The 20,012-nt window shown below is 40.3% G+C and overlaps 1 protein-coding gene across 4 annotated transcripts in view; it reads left to right on the top strand.

Annotated features, from left to right (window-relative positions):
* AP1S2 (adaptor related protein complex 1 subunit sigma 2) overlaps positions 1-12,735 on the top strand; it is a 152,903-nt gene extending 140,168 nt beyond the window's left edge. For all 4 annotated transcript variants that reach the window (XR_013274387.1, XM_077480241.1, XM_077480240.1 and 1 more), the window contains one exon: positions 7,012-12,735. Coding sequence is in view for 1 of the 4 variants with exons in the window: in XM_077480242.1 (XP_077336368.1) it covers positions 7,012-7,059 (48 nt within the window). In the remaining 3 variants the exon portion in view is untranslated. The remainder of the gene's footprint in view (positions 1-7,011) is intronic.
* The last annotated feature ends 7,277 nt before the right edge of the window (positions 12,736-20,012 follow it).

Below are 20,012 nucleotides of genomic sequence, written 5' to 3'. Positions count from 1 at the left end.
ATTCAGAGGCCCAGTTTCATACCTCAAATGATGTTTCCATAACCCCAACTGCTATGGATACCCCAGTTAACAGCCCTAGCTATAGAGTTTCTTTGAGTGACCAAGTTCCAGGTTTCTTCTTGAAACCAGGAGTCTTCATAGAAGCAATAATGTCAGCAGTCCCAAACTCCAGCACCTCTTTGGCTTGCTTCTCTTAAATTACTGGATGAAACGTTCTACTGATCTGAGATGCACTATATTGGCAAAAGTATTAGTACACCTGTCTTTACACGCACATGAACCTTAATGGCATCCCAGACTTAGTCCATAGGGTTCAATATTAAGTTAGCCCACCCTTTGCAGATGTAACAACTTCAATTTTTCTGGGAAGGCTGTCCACAAGGTTTAGTAAAGTGTCTATAGGAATGTTTCACCATTCTTCCAGAAGCGCATTTGTGAGGTCAGGCACTCATGTTGGATGACGAGGTCTAGCTCGCAGTCTCCATTCTTATTCATCTCAAAGGTGTTCTATCGGGTTGAAGTCAGGACTATGTGCGGGCCAGTCAAGTTCTTTCACCCCAAACTCGCTCATGCATGTCTTTATGGGCTTTGCTTTGTGCCTGGTGCGCAGTCATGTTGGAACAGAAAGGGGCCATCTCCAAACTGTTCCCACAAAGTTGGGAGCATGAAATTGTCCAAAATGTCCTGGTATGCAGATGCCTTAAGAGTTCCTTTCACTGGAACTAAGGGGCCAAGTCGAACCCCTGAAAAACAAGCACACACCACAATCCTCCTTCCACCAAATTATTTGGACCAGTGCACAAAGGGAGGTCCATAAAATCATGGATGAACTCATTTGGGGTGGAGGAACTTGACTGGCCTGCACAGAGTATTGACCTAAACCCAATAGAACACCTTTGGGATGAATTAGAGTGGAGACTGTGAGCCAGGCCTTCTCGTCCAACATCCGTGCCTGACCGCACAAATTCGCTTTTGGAAGAATGGTCAAACATTCCCATAGACACACTCCTAAACCTTGTGGGCAGCCGGATGTCCCAACTCCATATTGAACCCTACGGACTAAGACTGGGATGCCATTAAAGCTCATGTATGTGTAAAGGCAGGCGTCCCAATACTTTTGGTAATATATAGTGTGTGTGTGTGTGTGTGTGTGTGTGTGTGTATGAGTGTGTTTGTAGGGGTTTTTCCTGAAATGTGAAAAGACCCTATATGCCAAGTAAGTAATTCTGCTAACCATCTTAAATCTGGTACCTTTTAGGGGCTTTTTCCTTTGTCATCAGAATCTAGTTGGCTCCTTAATGCCCCGTACACACGACTTTTCAACATCAAAAGTCTGACGGAATGATTCCGGCAGACTATTCGAACGTGTGTGGGCTGCAGCAGACTTTTGATTTGCAAAAGTCTGACAGACTTTAGAAATGGAACATGTTTCAAATTTTTCCGACAGAACTCCGCCGGACCCAGTTCCTACCGAGAAATCCGCTCGTGTGTGTGCTAGTCTGACGGACTAAAACCGACGCTAGGGCAGCTATTGGCTACTGGCTATGAACTTCCTTATTCTAATCCGATCGTACGTCATCACATTCGAATCCGTCAGACTTTGGTGTGATTGTGTGTGGCCAAGTCCGTTCATTCGGAAAGTCTGTCAAAACTCTGCCGGAACTCCATCAGAACTCCGTCAAAAGTCTGTCAGACTTAGTCCCTCGAAAAGTCTGGTCGTGTGTACGCGGCATTAGACTACTTTCTGGGTGCTGGATTGTAGCGTCTGGTGCCTGAATCCCAGATTATTTAACCTACCAAACTTCTGGAGATGTGTATGTAGCAGGTATATGGAGCTAGGAGTGTTTGGGTGGATCACATAAAATAAAAACAATTTAATCGATAAACTAGTCCGCTCTTGTCACTGCCATTCATTACTCTTCTCTTTTGTTTGACAAGTTATTAATGATGTTCTTAAATTTGTTTAAGATTGCTATTTTTAATATAATCTTTTTTCCCTTTCATTGCTCTGCCCTTGTGTTAGGATGCTAAAGTAAGTCTTCTTTCAATATTAATGTAAACATCACCATTCTATTATTATGTTAATACTTCTTTTCTCTTTAGTGGTTGAGTATTGGTAGCAGGGGATGGAATTGGCTGCGAAATTGTAAATGTACTTTCCTGCTACATATCTGGTCAATGACCATGCGTCCATCCACTGGGTAGCCATAGTAGACTAATTCTTCCATATACAATTGATTTTATCTGCTTTTGTTTCACATTATTGGAAAAACAACCATAATAAACAGTCTCCGCAAATGAATGAAAAGAAAGAAATGTGCTTTTTGAAAGCGAGAAAGACTTTTAGCATCCCTAAAGTGTAATTCCTCTCCAGAAGATGTGATATTTGAAAGCAGAGCAGTGAAATGATCAACTTTGCAATGTGTAGTCTTTAGTTATCTTGTTGTGTTATGCCTGGTTGGTGTTTTGAAGTATCCATCGTGTGGAACAGAATATTTTGTTTTTGTAGTCTTGAAGGGCTCTCTGCAGACGGATTATGGCGTATGAGCCCAGGCACAGCATTCCATTGTGTCAGCTCTGCGGAGCAACAAGCCAAGTCTGAACATTTCCAAATGGCCAAAATGAGCACTTTATTGGTTGTACAAGAAAAGAAGATATATAATAAAAGATGTATGTCCTGCATTACAAGCACAGATCTGCTAGGGTTGCCACATTTTCTTAAAGCCAAACCCAAACACTTTAGCAGCCTGGTACACCTTTGGGTGCCCTAAGGAGAGTAGTAATGTTGTGCATATAGTGTGCAGCAACAAACGATGGGCGTTGTCAAATTGTTCTTGGTGACATCATCGCCCTGCCTTCCAGTGATGCCGAACCTACCCCCAGACAGCCGCCTGCAGCTCCCAGACAGCAGCAGATTTGTGTGTAACTATCTTGGTTACTTGGGGAGCTACAGCCCGGTCTGAATATTGTGTCTGGGTTTCAGTCTGTCTGAAACCTGGACACATGATTCAAAACCTGGACTGTCCAGGTGAATCCTGTACAGGTGGCAACCCTAAGATCTGCTAATAAAAAGATGGAGATGCACTTTAATATCTTATAAGCTATTCTGTCCTCACATGTGGACACAAGATTTGATTCTTGTTTTCTGTACACATTGATTTCTTGCACACATGATGTATAGTCCCGGAGAAAATGCACAAACTCAAAGTAAAGCTAAACCTCTGATTCAGATCAACAGAACAGCAGCGTTCATTTTGACATCAAGTTTATTTTTTGGTTTTAAAAAAATAAAAAAAATATTTTAGTTGACGAAATTAACACTGCAGAACAGTGCCTTGTACTTCTTTCTTTTGCACAGTGCCTCATGCCTCTATGCTACAATGCATGTCTGTTTACAGTGCCTCACACTTTTTTGTTGTGCACAATCTCTCATGACCACAGTGCCGATTGTTGCTCTGGTTTGCACTGCCTTATGCCTTTTCATTGCATACAGCGCCTCATACCCACCTTTAAACACCGTGCCTCTACACAGAGTGTTTTACTCTTCCTTATTACACACAGTACCTCATACCCCCATGTTAAACGCTGTGCTTTGTGCCTATACCCCTTGCTTTTCTGTTGCATAGAATGCCTCTAACGTCTGTATTACACTCATTGCTTCACTTCTCTGTTATCTATAATGCACCATTCCTTTCTATTTCATGCATTGCATCATGCCTCTTTGTGACATGCATTGTGCTATTTACCACACACAGTCATGGCTACCTCACTATTCCACCATTCCTTTCTATTACACATAGTTCTTCTCTTATACAGTCTAGTGCTTCATACCTCTATATTATATGCAGGGCCTCCTATTCTTTGTACTAACCACAATGCCTGTTTCCTCTGTGTCCCAGCTATGCAGGCTTATTGATAGACTCAATATATGTATGTGTGCGTGTATATATATATATATATATATATTATTATTATTAATGTGTATGTAATCCCAAGAACAAAAAATGTAATAATTTGCAGTTTAGCAGTCCTTGGATGCGGTGGGCGCAATGGATTTTCTTCAGCTTTCTTTCCTATTTTTCACCTGGTGAACCTGCCAGGGTCCTAGGGCCTAGGGTGGCAGTGTACACTTATTGAACTGTATGGAGGAGCAAGGTTGTCACCATAGAACAAGAAGTGTGTTAGGACAACAGAACACAGCCCCTTCTCCTCATCTTCATAGCATGGGGAAGAGGTGTGCTGCAGTTCACAGTTGAGCAATAATTAGGGCTAATAATATTGCTGGATACACTATGGGAATCTAGGAGCTCCCTGGATTTCTGGTACTATTACCAGGTATTTTCTGGGCTTGCAGTATTTTCTGGGAGACCGGACATGGGAAATGTGCACGTTTTGGAGAGATGTAATATATATTTTTTTTATCTTTTCCCATACATGCGCTTTAAGCTTGTTAAAAATTAAGTGTGCAATCTACTATTTATTTTCTGTAGTATGTAAGTATAATTACTCAATGGAATATAAATTCGGACATGCCTGTGGCTTTCTAAAAATGGGTGAGGTAGTGCTGATATAGGTCTTCCAATTGTAGAATAATTGAATCTGTTGTTATACTTTAAAAGGTTATTATAGATCCAATAGCTGTTTGTGGATTTCAATGAAATTTATAGTCTTTTCCTTTTTTTCTATTTTCCTTGATGTAAATGGTCTCATCAATTTGTGTACAACTTTGTTTCTACGCATAATTTTCAGTGATATACGGGGAGGCCTCTATTAGCCCATTTCATATACAGCCTCTGCTTCCTGCTTTGCAGGGCTACACAATGGTTGTGCTTTACTATATCTTCTCACAAGGGAAGTCTATGAGTTGGCCAGCTCAACAAAGCCATCTCTTTTAACTTCCTGTCATTTAGATACAACAGGAAGTGAGAGAAAATCAGATCGTGCTAAAAAAAAACCTCTTTAAGACAAGTCAAGAGGCACAGGAATTTCAATACTTATTCGTTCAAAAGGTTGGAGAGACCAAATTTATTCAAAGAGCTAACTTGCTCTGTAAAGGCTGTACATAAAAACAAGGTTCCGCCTCGGTGGGAACCCAGAAGGTTTAAAGCAATAAAAACCTGGCAGGGTTGTTACACCTTTTAGATACACATTAGAAAAGGGCACAACAATTAAAATGACCCATAAAGAGATCTCACTAATGTACAAATCTCTGCATTAAATAAAACAAGACAAATATAGAAAAAAAAGCATGTAAAAATGTGACAGTTATGTCAGAAATAATTTTAAAGCGTATTTGAACCATGAACAATAATATAATTGAATGCCGCTTATCCTTAGATGTGGTGAATTTATTTTTAAGCTTTTTTTCCCCCCTTATTTTTACCTGAGGATCCTGCCAGTAACACTCTCTTCCTATCCTAGGATGAGAACACCCACTAACTATACTATATTTATACAGAAGCAGAGTTGTCACTCCTAGGACAGGATTACACAACACCTCTCGTTCTACTTACCTGTAGGTAAAAAGAATATCTCCTAAACCTGTACGGTTTAGGAGATATTCCCCTCGCAATGAGCCGCTGACTTCAGTGGTGCATGAGCTCCGAGGATTCTCGGCTGAAAGCCCGGCAGACGCCAGACCTTGCCAGAAAGAAGTGTCCCACGTGGATGCGTGGGAGTGATGACATCGTGGCTCCGGCCACTCACAGCGCCAGAGCCACGATACCCAGAAGACACGACGAGGAAAAATGTCAGCTCCCACGGCGTGGATCGGGGGAGATTTCAATGGGCAGGGCCATTTTAGGAGCGGTGTAGGAGGTGCCCTATAGTCCTTAGAGATAAGTTGCACTTATCAAACAGACGTTCTCAAACACATTCAATGGTATGTTTAGATACCGTTCACATCTTGTGATTTGGGATTGCAGGCTGAATCACTGTGATTCTGCCTGAAATGGCAAATATTGGTAGAACGCCTGATGTACTTTTGGTTGCCGTTTTTCTTTAATGGTATCGAAAACGCAATGTGATTCTGCCGCGATCGTCATCCAATCTAATTGCATGTTTTAAAAATGCACTACACTTGACACCCAAAAAGGAGCATGAGCTTATTTTCGGGAGACAAACGCACAATGGGGAAGCCCATGAAGTGAATAAAGCTTCGTGTATGTGAGACATGTGAAATAGCTTGTTCCAACTACGTGAAAGTGTGAATGCAGCCTTAATCAAAGGAGAGTAAATTAGAGAAGTTCATTGTTAGGGTTTTTACATATACTTTAACGCTCTAATAACATCTCAAAATTTGGGTTTACTGACAATACACTGTAAAGGGCTCATTCACACGGCACAGGGGGGCGTAAAGCATGAAGAGCCATTTTAGGAGTAGTGTGCATGCAACCCATGTTGGTCAATGGAGACAGTGGCTGTACTGACTCATCTGCATCTGAGTTTGACAGGCATGTAGGGATGGGTCCGCAGCTCTGTCTGTACACTGTCTGCATTTGGGGCCGCACTCCTGTCCTTGCCTAACTGTTGAACTCGGACATGCTGTTGGGTCAGTATACCGGTTGCGTCTCTGTTGACAAACAAGCTGTCAACACGCTGCATCGGAAGCATAAAAAAAAGCCCATGAATGTGCCCATGTCCACTTGTTTCATCCATTCAGAATTCTCTATAGCTGGACCTAAAATGGGTAGTTTGGTCTATTTCAGATAATTTCATGTGAAAAGGAACTATCCATTCACCGTAAATGTACAGAGATTTGAGTAAAAATTGCCTGCAGGTTGGGTGGCAGTGTAGTTATCTTGTCATGTGAATGTGGCTGCACTATACAAGAAGAGAATTACAGCTAGTGTGTAGACGACCTTATCCTTCTCATAGCTGGAAATAACTAACATTGTGATCTGTTAACTAATACTCCAGTTTGTCTATTTCCTCTGTACTGTAACTTGCTTCTTACCCAATGCCATGTATTGTAATATTGAGCTGATTGTCGTCCTTGTGTTTCGTCCATAGGAAGCAGAGACACCACGAAGCGTGCTGGAAGAGATTGGACTGACATAAACCTCGGGTCCTGTCAGCGATGCCTCTTTGTTGTCACATCAATGTCCACTGCCTTCACCTCAGTGTTAAACTAATAGTGTAAGATGCTGTCTGTCAGTATTAATGTACTGCTAAGCTGCTTTAGTTGATTCCTCAATGAAAAAAAAAATCTCCATATAATGTCAGCACAGTGATCAAAAATCATATAAAGGGACTTGGACAGTTTGCTATATCCATGATAACTTTTAAAGAAAACAAAATCATTTCATTTTGGGTCCATATGAAGGGAATATTTTCTGTTTCAGACACTGCCTGTAATCTAGATCGGAGTGTGAACTATAAGTAGAAAAGTAGATTAAAGACGTTTTTTTTTGATAACCAAAGACTGTGCCCTTATCCATGACAGGCCATTTTAATACATAAAGGGATTATGAAAACTGTTTACCATTGAATTTTGTTTTTTCTTTCTTCAAATAAACCAAAGAATGTGTGTGAAGCTCTGCCACAGATTGGAAATATCCCTGGGTTTTGATGTCGGCTGCGACCACTGTACAGGAATAGCTTCAAAGGGCGCGCTTACAAAGCGGAAAAGGCAGATCTAGCAATGTGTGAGCATTAAAAAACCAGCCATTGTCAAACAGACATAAAATTATTTGGCCTAATCCTTTTTTTTTTTTTTTTTTGGATTCAACATTTTTGATCTCCTGCATGCAAACATGGCTCCACTTGAAAGTAATTTTGTTACTTGTATAATTTCTTGGTTTAAATTAAAGGACAGCTCTATCTTTAGAGAGGCTGATCTCCCAGACTGTGAAGTATAATTTTGCCTTCTTAAAACCGATGCTATTTACATGTATCATGCCCATAATAAACCCCTGAAATGTCCTCCAATATCTTCCAAACTGATACTAGCACTTAGGACATTTCCCTTCAGTCATGTTGATGTCTATGGAGATGGGGAGGAGCAGGGGGTGCTGCAGTTACCAGGGGAAGATGGTAGCAATTAGCTGGTACAATAAGTCTTGTCTGATTGGTTTTTCTACCAAGACACACCAGTAAAGGTGTTCTAACAGGTAAAATTTCAGCATTTCCTGTTAATGTGTGCCTGCTCTGCCTGCTTCTTGCACATTCAAGTTGGCCAGTGATGGGCTATTAGGAATGTGTGTTAGCAGCAAGCTTCAGATTTTCTTATTTCCCCATGAAAGAGTCTCTTTTAGGACCGGTTCACATCAGATGCAGTCCAGTGTGGGGTTTTTTTTTCTGCATAAAAAACGCATGGACAGTAGGTTATATGGGTTTCAATGGCCTAGTTTACACCAATGCAGTCAGTTCCAGTCCAGAAAAAAATAAGTAGAACATTCTGCATTTTTTTCTGTACCGAAATGCACATAAATGCATAAAAAATGACCTGGAACACACATGTCCCTAGTGTAGATTAAGAAAAAAAGAGGGGAAAGCCCCACTGGAAAGCTTATCACCATTCACCACCCTCAAATTGCCCCGCTCTCTTACCTAAATTGCAGTGATCCTCTTCCCTAAGCATCTTGTTTTTCTTGAATTCGGTGTGGCTGTACGTGGCTCCACTCCACCCGCACAACCATGTCATCCATTCCTAGGGAGCTGTGAATAGAAGACAACTAGTCCCATGTGTCACTGTAGCTGAGGGACTCAATCGAGCACAAGTGTGGTGACATCAGTGCACTTGTAGTCCATTGATTACTTCCTCCAGCCCCATTAAAAGTAGCACTATGCACTGATCTCAACCATTTTTTTGTAATATGGGTGCATGTATTTTTTTTTATAAAAGATGTAATATGCCTTTAAAATAAGTAAGCTGCCACAACTAAATTACATTATATTTGTAATTGTACGTCTCAAAATTCCCTCTAAAACACCTGGCTGAAATTCTCAACTTATAGGTAGGTACCTGTTACTCCTAAGAAGTGCAGAATTTCTCTGCGTCTCCTGGTGAGGTCTGGTATTGCAGCATTACCAGAAAATACAGTTTTGCCATACACAGTGAGGGTGAGGCTTTGTTTGAGCAAAGGACCATACAAAACAAGGGTTATAAATGTATCAGAAATCCCTTTAAGGCTACAGATTCACCTCAAAAAGCAGCCCCTCATCAGCACATACTTACCTTTCTTTTATCCCTTGCTACTAGTTTCACCTGCTCAGAGCAAGGAAAGTACAGGTATTGGGGGAGGGGGAAAGGTCACGTGACTCACATAGGAGGTAGGCAGCCAGCCCTGTGTAAGCTTCGACTAGAGATCCATCTTGAGCTTACACAAAGTTGTCTTTCCTCACTCTTGGCAGCTAAATGGAGCAGTAGGGGGAGCTAAGAGAAAGCATGTGCCACTGGGAAGGGGGGCAGTTGTTTTACCCTGCATGGTACATGTTCATTTGAAATAAGCTCCAGCTTTTCTTCTTACATCAATCCTCAGGTTCTTAGTTATGAAGGTGGCGCATTCCGCATGCTACTGTAAAGCGGTTTTCATTTACTTGCATATATGACTGTTACATGCTGTACATTTCACCCATTGAGCAAAGATCATTTCTGTTGTCTGTATAATAATACTGTCTCTGATGCTACAGCACGGCCAAGGATTTCAGGCTGTGGTGTCTTATAAGCCATATTATAACAGCAGATGTCTTGTTCTATCATTTACAATGGGCCATAAACATAAGCAGCTACGCACATAGTGGACAGCTATAGATAAACTACTCATCCATAAGGGATCATGGCTGTGCCTACTGTTTTCTAAGGCCTGGTTGACTCAGGATTAAAGTGTAATTAAAGGCAAAACTTTTTTTTTTCATTTTGGATAAAGTGGAGAGGGATCAGAACACCTGACAGTTTTTATTGCTGTCTTTGTGGAGATCTGCCCTCTCTATTTGTCCTGTTTACTTACCTTTATCATGCAAAGTGAAAATAAAAGAAAATATCTAATTTTGCGTTGTCCCCAGAACAGTAATTGAGGGGTTAAGTCTTCCAATGACACTATTTCAGATGACACAGCGGGATTCCCTCACTTTCACTTACTGTTTTGGCTATGGGACAGCAAGGGACATCTCCCCAATGGGACACAGATGTTAAAAAAAAAAAATAACTCCAATACTGTATCCAAAATGAAAAAAAGTTGAGCCTTTAAATTTGGAAAGTTTAGCACGAGGAGCATCATTATAGCTCAGCCCCTGGTGGAAGGGGTTCTGAATACCCATAAGGGGAGCTCTATACTGGCACCCACTTGTATAAGACCTAACACGAGCCCAGGCATCCCTACACTCTGGGGTTGATTTACTAAACCCGGAGAGTGCAAAATCTGGTGTAGCGGTGCATGGTAGCCAATCAGCTTCTAACTTCAGCTTGTTCATTTAAACTTTGACAATAAGGCCCAGTTCACACTGGTGCGACATATGCTCCGACTTTGGGAGCTCATGTGGCATGACGTGTACAAGTTAATGGTTCCCTGGAGCCATCTTAACTGGTCCAACACAAGTCAGTCTGATTTTAGAAAAGGTTCCTGCACGACTTTGGTCCGACTTTTATCAGTTTTCAGCCCATTCAATATCATTAAAGCTGTATCCTCATCCTAACCATCTGACATGGTGATTGCAGCAGCAGGAAAATGAATTTATGTCATGCTGGGATTGTTTTGATTGGTCAAAGGACAAGTCAGACTATCTCAAAGTCAGAGCAAAATCATATCCTATTCATTCAAGTCGGATGGAAGTAGGACCAATGTTGCACGGCAAAGTAGGGTGACAGTCTTTGGTTTTCTTGGCTGATTGGTTTTCTTTGCAGAGCTGCACCAAATTTAGCATGTTTTAGTAAATCAACCCCAGTATATCCTCTGTCTTTCTCTTCCGTGGTGACAAATGATTAGGAATAATTACACGATTGGTGAAATGTCTTGCTTTGGTCTTTTTAATTATGCCAGTTGTAGATTATTCACACAACCTGAAGCCTAAAAACATCAGTTATTGACTTCACCTTCTAGTGTCAATGAGTCACGGACATAGAATAATTCAAGCAGTAAGTGAAATCAGAATTTTTGATTGATTTGTTATAGATCATGGACTCATAATTGAAGCCAAGTAGCATTTTCAGAAAGAGTCAGTAATAACAATCTACATATTTCCCTCAGCACGTGTTTCCTTTAAAGCAACTGTTGCAGAGAAAAAATGTATCTAAAGAATCCTGTAAAAGACACATTATACTTACATGTGCCATTGCTCCTTCGTAGAATCCCTACTCCACCACAGAGCAGTCACCTGAGCGATATTCACATTAGATCCAGTTTCGAGGTTTAAAGGATGCCTGCATCCCCTGTGGTTCCTCCCGCTGACCCCCTCCATCTATCCCTGTGTTTTTCAACTTTTGTTTAGTCAAGGCACCCTTTAAAATGATGCACACTCTCGAAGCAACCCATTCTAAAATGTAAAAAAATCAAAGTAATCGTTTTGCATAAGACTGCAACATCCACACATGTAGGACTCCCAACATTAGAGGTGATCTGTTTTTCCAAAGCAAATACACCTTTGCTTGCTGGTACTGACTAGTAATCCAATGTTTCCCTTCTCTCAGTTTCTGTCCCTCACTCAGCTAATGTTACCCCAGTGCTGACGGAGATGGGCGGGGAAGGGGCACATAAGGATGCTGTGCAGGCACCCGATGCCCTCCTCATCAAATGTTGGTTGTTGGGATACTGGCAACTGGAAGGTTGTAATGGTGCACAATGAAAACCTGTGGCTTTGTGTAAGCAAAAGGTAGGCTTCCTCCATTCGCTGGCTTTTATCCAATTTTCGGCCAACTTTTAGGCATTTTGCCAGGGCACCCCTGAAGAAACCTGAAGGTATGCAGGTTGAAAAAGGCTGCTGTATCCTGTAGAAATGCAGAGTGCAGCTGCAGAAACCACAGAATGTAGCAGGGGACACAGGCACGTGACATGTCAGATGTGAAGATCCTTCGGTCTGCTTTTATAAAGGATGGAGCAAAGTTTCTACAAAATACGCACCAGGACAGGCAAGCACAACTTCCGTCTTTGGCAGAAACCTTTTAGATTTCTTTTTTTTCCCAGCAACAGAGTTGCTTTAAAGCTTAAGTATGGCCAAAAAACATTTTTTTTACATTTGCCTTGCCTCTAATGGAGTGTGCTGCAGTCTTCAGTTACTGCTGAATGTGTGGCACTGAGACTTGTAGTTCTGGCTGCAGAACAGATATCACAGGAGGTTGCTTGCTCAGACCCTCTTCCATTCAGAAAAGGCCTTGCAGAGTAAGATATGTAACAAAAATGCAGCGGCCATAGATGGGTCACACTTCATTAGTGGAAACGTATTTTCTACTGTGCAAAAATAGTTTTTGGCCACACTTCAGCTTTAAGAATGCTTTGTAAATGTTCCACGAATCCCGGGGTATGTGTTATCCTGACAGTAAGGCACAATAACAAGTATTTTATACTTCTGGGTGAACACCATAAGGGCTCTCCTGGGAAAGAGTTGCAGTTTCAGCAGTGAGTTTGTATTATTAAAATGTTTTGGTTTGTTCTTGAATTGTCTTTATATATATTTTTTTCCATCTCTGTGTGCTTTGCTGGACTAAGCTTTGTTGTAACAGTGACAAATAACTTGCGTGTGCTCATTGTTTTTGTGTTACATGTCATTTCATTTGTAATAAATGAAAAATTTTTATGCCAATGGTGTCTAGCTCTCTTTCTAACATTACGTATAAATAATTCATGTGTCTTTTACATGGGAATTGCTATATGTCAAGGGGGTTTTTAGCGTTCAATGGTCTTATCTAGCTCACAGAGAACAGTATAGGGTCACAGTGGTCAGCACTTTTGCCTTGCAGTGCTGAGGTTTTGAATTGAATTCACACTATGGCTTTATTCTGCATGCGGTGTGTATGTTCTTCCATTAGTGTGTGCTTCCCCCCACCCATCCAAAAACACGCTGGTACGGAAATTGGTTTTAGAAGTGTTTGTGTATGACTGAATGTACAGTGAATCACTGCTGTAATTGGTTATGATATTACAGAAAAATTCCCCAGTTGGTGTTTTGAGCTAAAACAAGTTTTCCGGGATGGTTTAAAACTGGAAGCTTGTCATGCAGCATGTCCGTCTTTGTGCTTGGTTCAAGCACTGTGTGATCTCTTTCTACAGTGAGGGGAAAAAAAGTATTTCATCCCCTGCTGATTTTGTACACTTGCCCACTGACAAAGAAATGATCAGTCTATAATTTTAATGGTAAGCTTATTTTAACAGTGAGAGACATACAAAAAAATATCCAGAAAAACTCATTTCAAAAAAGTTATACATTGATTTGCATTTTAACCGTTGGCCGACCAGCAGCTGCAGTTGTACTGCGGCAACATGGCTCAGCTGCGCAAACCACCGTTATGTTACGTCGCTTCCTTTTGCGGCCAATAGGGGGCACCCTGAGTCGTCGCGAGTGCCTGGCAGTCACGATGACCGCTGGGCTCCCACAATTGCTTGTGACACAGCGAGAACTGAGATCTCTGTGTGTAAACATACAAAGTATGAACACCGATCTATCTCTTCCCCTAGCAAGTCCCATCCCCCCCTCCAGTTAGAACACACAATAGGGAACACGTTGAGCCCTTCACTGCCAGTGACATTTTTACAGTAATCAATGCATTTTTATAGCACCGATCGCTGTATAAATGCCAATGGTCCACAAATGTGTGAAAATTGTCCAATGTGTCCGCCATAATGTCGCAGTCATGATAAAAATCGCAGATCGCCGCCATTGCTAGTAAAAAAAAAAAATGCTATAAATCTATCCCCTATATTGTTAGCACTATAACTTTTATGCAAACCAATCAATATACACTTTTTGCAATTTTTATTACCAAAAATATGTAGAAGAATTACATAATCGGCCTAAACTGAGAAAAAGATTTTGCTTTTTTTTAAAAAAAAAAAGGGGGGGGGTATTTATTATAGCAAAAAGTACAAAATATTCAGGGTTATTTACTAAACGAAAATCCACTTTGCACTGCAAGTAAATCTGAGGGGGACATGCAAGGAAAATAAAAAACTGTATTTAAGCTTGCACATGATTGGATGATAAAATCAGCAGAGCTTCCACTCATTTCAGATCTACCCCTTAGATTTAGAGTGACTGCACTTTCAAGTGCACTTGCAGTGCAAAGTGGATTTGCCTTTCGTAAATAACCCCCATTGTGTTTTTTTCAAAATTGTCGCTCATTTTTTGTTTATAGCACAAAATATAAAAACCGCAGTGATGATCAAATACCACCAAAAGAAAGCTCTATTTGTGGGGGAAAAAAGGATGTCAATTTTTTTGGGTACAAGGTCGCATGACTGCGCAATTGTCAGTTAAAATGATGCAGTGCCGAATTGCAAAAAAATGGCCTGGTCATTCAGCAGCCAAATCTTCCGGGGGGTTGGAGCGGTTAATGAGTGAAATAAGTATTTGACCCCTTTGCAAAACAAGACATAGTACTTGGTCGCAAAACCCTTGTTGGCAATCACAGAGGTCAGATGTTTCTTGTAGTTGGCCACCAGGTTTGCACACATCTCAGGGGGGATTTTTTCCTACTCCGCTTTGCAGATCCTCTCCAAGTCATTAAAGTTTCGAGGCTGACGTTTAACGCAAACCTTCAGCTCCCTCCACATATTTTCTATGAGATTAAGGTCTGGAGACTGGCTAGGCTAGGCAGGCACACTGGACTATTGTGCTTCTTTTTGAGCCACTCCTTTGTTGCCTCTCACTCAAGATTTGATGGTACATGGCCCCGTCCATCGTTTCGTTTGATGCGGTGAAGTTGTCCTGTCTCCTTAGCAGAAAAACACCCCCAAAGCATAATGTTTCCACCTCCATGTTTAACGGTGAACTCCTCTGAATCATTCAGATGTTCATTAGCAAACTTCAGACAGGCTTGTACATGTACTTTTTTGAGCAGGGGGACCTCACGGCACTGCCAGATTTCGGTCCTTCATGGCGTAGTGTTACCAATTGTGTTCTTGGTGACTATGGTCCCGGCTGCCTTGAGATCATTGAAAATATTCTCCCGTGTAGTTCCGCGCTGTTCTCATGATCACTGAAACTCCACGAGGTGAGATCTTGCATGGAGCCCCAGACCGAAGGAGGTTGACAGTTATTTTATGTTTCTTCCATTGGTGAATGATCACACCAGCTGTTATCACCTTCTCACCAAGCTGCTTGGCAATGATCTTGTAGCCATTCCAACCTTGTGAAGGTCTGCAATCTTGTCCCTGACATCCTTGGACAGCTCTTTGGTCTTGGCCATGGTGGAAAGATTGAAATCTGGAATCCGATTGCTTCTGTGGACAGGTGTCTTTTTTTATAAGGTAGCAAGCTAAGATTAGGAACACTCCCTTTAAGAGAGTGCTCCTAATCTCAGCTCAGTACCTGTATGAAAGACACCTGGGAGCCTGAAATCTTGCCGATTGATAGGGGATCAAATACTTATTTCACACATTAAAATGCAAATCAATTTATAATTGCGTTTTTCTGGCTATTTTTGTTATTTTATGTCTCTGTTAAAATAAACCTACCATTAAAATTATAGACCACTTCTTTTCCAGTGGGCAAATGTACAAAATCAGCAGGGGGTCAAATACTTTTTTTTTTCCTCACTGTATATACAGCGGCTAAAATAAGTATTGAACGAGTCACCATTTTTCTAGGTAAATATATTTCTAAATGTGCTATTGACCTGAACATTGTCACCACATGTCAGTAACAACCCATGCAATCCATACATACAAATAAATTAAGTTCTGTGTAATAAAATGGAATGACAGGGAAAAAGTATTGAACAACTAACTGAAATATACTTGGCACAAAATCCTATGTTGGCAAAGACAACTTCAAGACACCTCCAGTATGGAGAAATTTGTCGCATGCATTGCTCAGGTGTGATTTTGGCCCAATCTTCCACACAGTATTCAAATCTTGAAGGTTCCATGGGCCTCTTCTGTGAACTCTGATTCCATAGATTTTATATTGGATTTATATTGGATTCAAGTCAGATGATTGGCTGGGCCATTCTTTGAAACCATTTGAGAGTTTCCTTGGGTTTGTGTTAGAAGCCTTCCTTAATCTAATATATATTACATATTTCTGTTTTAACAATACTAACCAGTATAAATGTGATGGATCTTGAAATTATAATTGAGTTGTATATATTTATCTCTTCTATATTTGGAAAAGTAACACATCGATTTTACAGTCTGTGCGAATAGCTATATAAAGGTTTCATTAGCCTAAGAATTTCTTTGGAGTGCTTACTTACTAATTGGGAGGTTTGAGCTAGTTCTCTCCCCCCCCCCCCCCCCCCCCCCCATCATTGCAAATGGGATAAGGTATCACATTTCTTAGAGATACATAGAGGTTTGAATATGTATGAGAATGGAAGTTCTTTATACGGTAATATTTCTTAATTAGGATATTAATAAGAAAAGGACTTTTCATTGAATATAATATATACATATTGATTTATGTAACATTGTTTCATTTAGATGATAGTTAGAATTGATCTGGTGTAGATTTAGGTGTTTAGTTGAAAGGTATCCCTCCATCCAGAGACATTCCTCAGGATATTACGTAAAAGGGGGAGGTGATTGAATTGAATCCAGCATTTATTGAAAGTTTGTTCAATACTTTCATGGAGCATGTGGGACTATAAGACAAACTTTAAACCAGTCCTTCTTGGGACAAGGTGTGGGTCTGAATTGAGGAGTAAAAGGAGACCAACAAAGTTTTGCAGTGCAGACTGCTAGACACACATCTGATTATATACACAATCTTCATATAATTACATTATTGGTATTTTTACTTTCTGCATTTTAATATTGTTCTTGTAATATTTTGCATAAGCACTGGAAAGGCCTTTCTTGGATTTTTTTTCATCAATATAATTTTACAGAATGTTGAGAGAATAATCATATATTCTACACTTTGTGTTTAGGATCATTTTCTTGCTGAAATGTCCACCCTTGTTTCATCTTTATCATCCGGGTAGATGGCAGCAGATTTTTATCAAGAATGTCTTGGTACATTTTTCATTCATCTTTTCTTCAATGAAATCAAGTTTGCCAATACCGTATGTTGAAAAACAGCCCCGCCCACACACACACACCATGTTGTCCCCACCTCCAAACTTCACTGTTGGTATAGGGGTTATGTGCAGTGCCATTTCACCTCCAAACCTGGTGTTATGACATCCAAAGAGTTCAATTTTGGTCTCATCTGACTAATCTATATTCTCTCAGTATTTAAAAGGCTTGTCTAAATGTTTTGCAGCAAACTTTAAAATTCCTTTTCTTTAGCAATGAAGTCTTGCGTGGTAAGCGTGCATACAGGCCATGGCGGTTCAGTGCATTACTTATTGTTTTCTTTGAACCAATTTCTTTGATCCTGCTAATTCCAAGTCTTTGTGAAGCTCTCCACAAGAGCACATTTGAAAGAAAGGATAAAATATTGGGACTTTATATAAGACAGTGACTGCTAAAGGTTCATATTTCTCCATCGCTAGGGGAGGTTCGATGGGACTTTATATGAAGCACACAACCAAAATCAAATGAGTCAATTCGTGTACACTAACATATTTAATGATACATATGGGCATGCATACAAGACAGTAAAAATTCATATAGTAAATAACATACAAGTATTAGATACAGATATTCCCACATAATTCATGATATAAAAAAAAAGATGTACAACATGATAAATTGTACACATAATATAAAAATCGATTCATGATTCTTCAAAGGTAATCTCATAGTAAACACATGATTGCTGTGACAATGTATTAATAGAAATCTCTACGCATTTTGTGGATAACTTCCACTCATCTGGAGCAGATGCGAGATAGGTATGTCTGTAATGAAATATAAATGCCAAATGATATAGTAGATAGAATAACAGGAAGAGGGGGAACAACATCTTAATCCCAATAATCTTACTATGAGTAAGCTAAAAATTCAAAAACGTAGGTGATATTGGTGACTGGAGGCAATATGGGAACATCATCCCCGGGAGTGGAGGTAGTGATAACCGCGGTAACACGGCAGTAAACAGACAACAAGAAGTGAGCACCAGGAGTGGTATGGTCCCCAATCAACAACTGTCGTTGTAATAATTGCTGGGTAACTGCCCATAGGGCACAACTGTAGAAAACCATAGCCTAAAAGAGGAGAAACAAGAACTGGATAAGTATGGAGTAGAAAGAGGTAAGTGTCTCACCACAAAATGAGTGATAGGAACAGAGGATGCCACATAGACACCATGTATAACTATGAAATCAAATAATTGCCTTTAGATAGTATCATCAGAGTGAAAAGAGTAAACAAGGTATCTGCTCCATAAAGGTGTAGTATAAATACTCGCCGTAGGACCTCACCAACATCACGCTACGTGCTGATGGGAAATATAATAAAAAGGTATGTGCTTCCATCCCTTAATTTGCACGCATTTGAAAGAAAGGAAAAAATATTGGGACTTTATAAGAGACAACTGCTAAAGGTTCATATGTCTCCATCCCTATGGCATATAGAAAGAAGGGGATCATTGGGACTTTATATGAAGCACACCACCAGAATCAACTAATGTATAGGAAGACATTTAATGGTACATATGAGCATGCATATAAGACAGTAAAAATTTTATATAATAAACATACAAGTATTGCATATATAGATATTCCCACATAATTCATGATATAAACAAAAATGTTATATTGTAAGTAAACCCAAACTTCCATATAGACCTTTAGCTCCTGGGGATGATGTTTTCATATTGCCTCCAGTCACCAATTTCACCTAAGTTTTTTAATTTTTAGCTTATTCTCTCTGTCACAGATGGGTTGTTGGCCTTACCACTAGGAGATACTAGGCATAGTTGTAATATAACACTCAGAACTCTTAGTTCTGCCCAGGGGGGCGATCCCTTAGCTAGCAACCCTCCATAACGTAAAGGCAAAAGGAGGGGCGGGTGTTTTGTCGGTCGGTGAATTACAGAGAAAAGGATTTTACCGCGAGTATAAAAAATCCTATTTTCTCTTATATTTACCGACCGACACAGCTCCACTCTGTCACAGATGGGATGTCCCCAAGCAGTGGGAAAAACAGGACAAAACTTCATCCACAATCGCAAGTGGGAACTAGTGAAACTTTACCCACAAAAACAACAATGCGTGGAAGAACCACCACAAAAATCAGGCTATCCACAACAGGAGTGATCACCCAAAAACTGCACCAACTGTGGAAGTAATGCAACAGTGCAATAACATAACAGTACTGTGTTTTTATTGAAAACCAGGAAAAAACAGAACATATACATTGCATATTCAATTGCAACTACACGGCCGCCTGCAAAACCTTTCCGGCCAAAACAGGCATCAGCTGATGCACTGACGTCTACCATGTAAAACTTGGTAAACGTGTGGACAGACGACCATGTCACCCCCTTACACACCTGAGCGACAGTTGCACAATTGAGCGATAGCGTTATGTGGGGAAATTCATCATCAAACACTAAATCTAATGACAGCGACAATTCTGCAAATGAGCAAATTTCATTGCTTTTGGATTTGATTACATTATTGAATCATTTTTATTTATTATCATTATTTATTATATTATATTATAAACTTTATCATACCCGGGATGTCTACTAGACTCTTGTTTGAACAGATTTAAGAGAGTTATTCCTAACAATTGCAGGCCTGCAGTATAAAACGCCAAATTTCCATGCAAAATAATTGTACTGCTTTTAGCACCTAAAATTAGAAATAATCATACCGCCAGGGAGGTTAATGGTGCTTAATGCCAATTTCTGGTCTACTCCTTGCTGAGCAAACAGCAGGATCCTGGATATGGAAAAGGAACGCAGATGCCATCCTTTCTCCTAACACATGGAGATATAGGCCTTCCAGGTACGATGATATATCTTCAGAG

Source organism: Lithobates pipiens, unplaced genomic scaffold, assembly GCF_037356315.1.
Source record: "Lithobates pipiens isolate NorthernLeopardFrog02 unplaced genomic scaffold, aLitPip1_a1.2 Scaffold_16, whole genome shotgun sequence".
Taxonomy (NCBI): domain Eukaryota; kingdom Metazoa; phylum Chordata; class Amphibia; order Anura; family Ranidae; genus Lithobates; species Lithobates pipiens.
The sequence above is the reverse complement of the archived record's forward strand: the minus strand, read 5'-3'. Positions and strand labels throughout refer to the sequence as shown.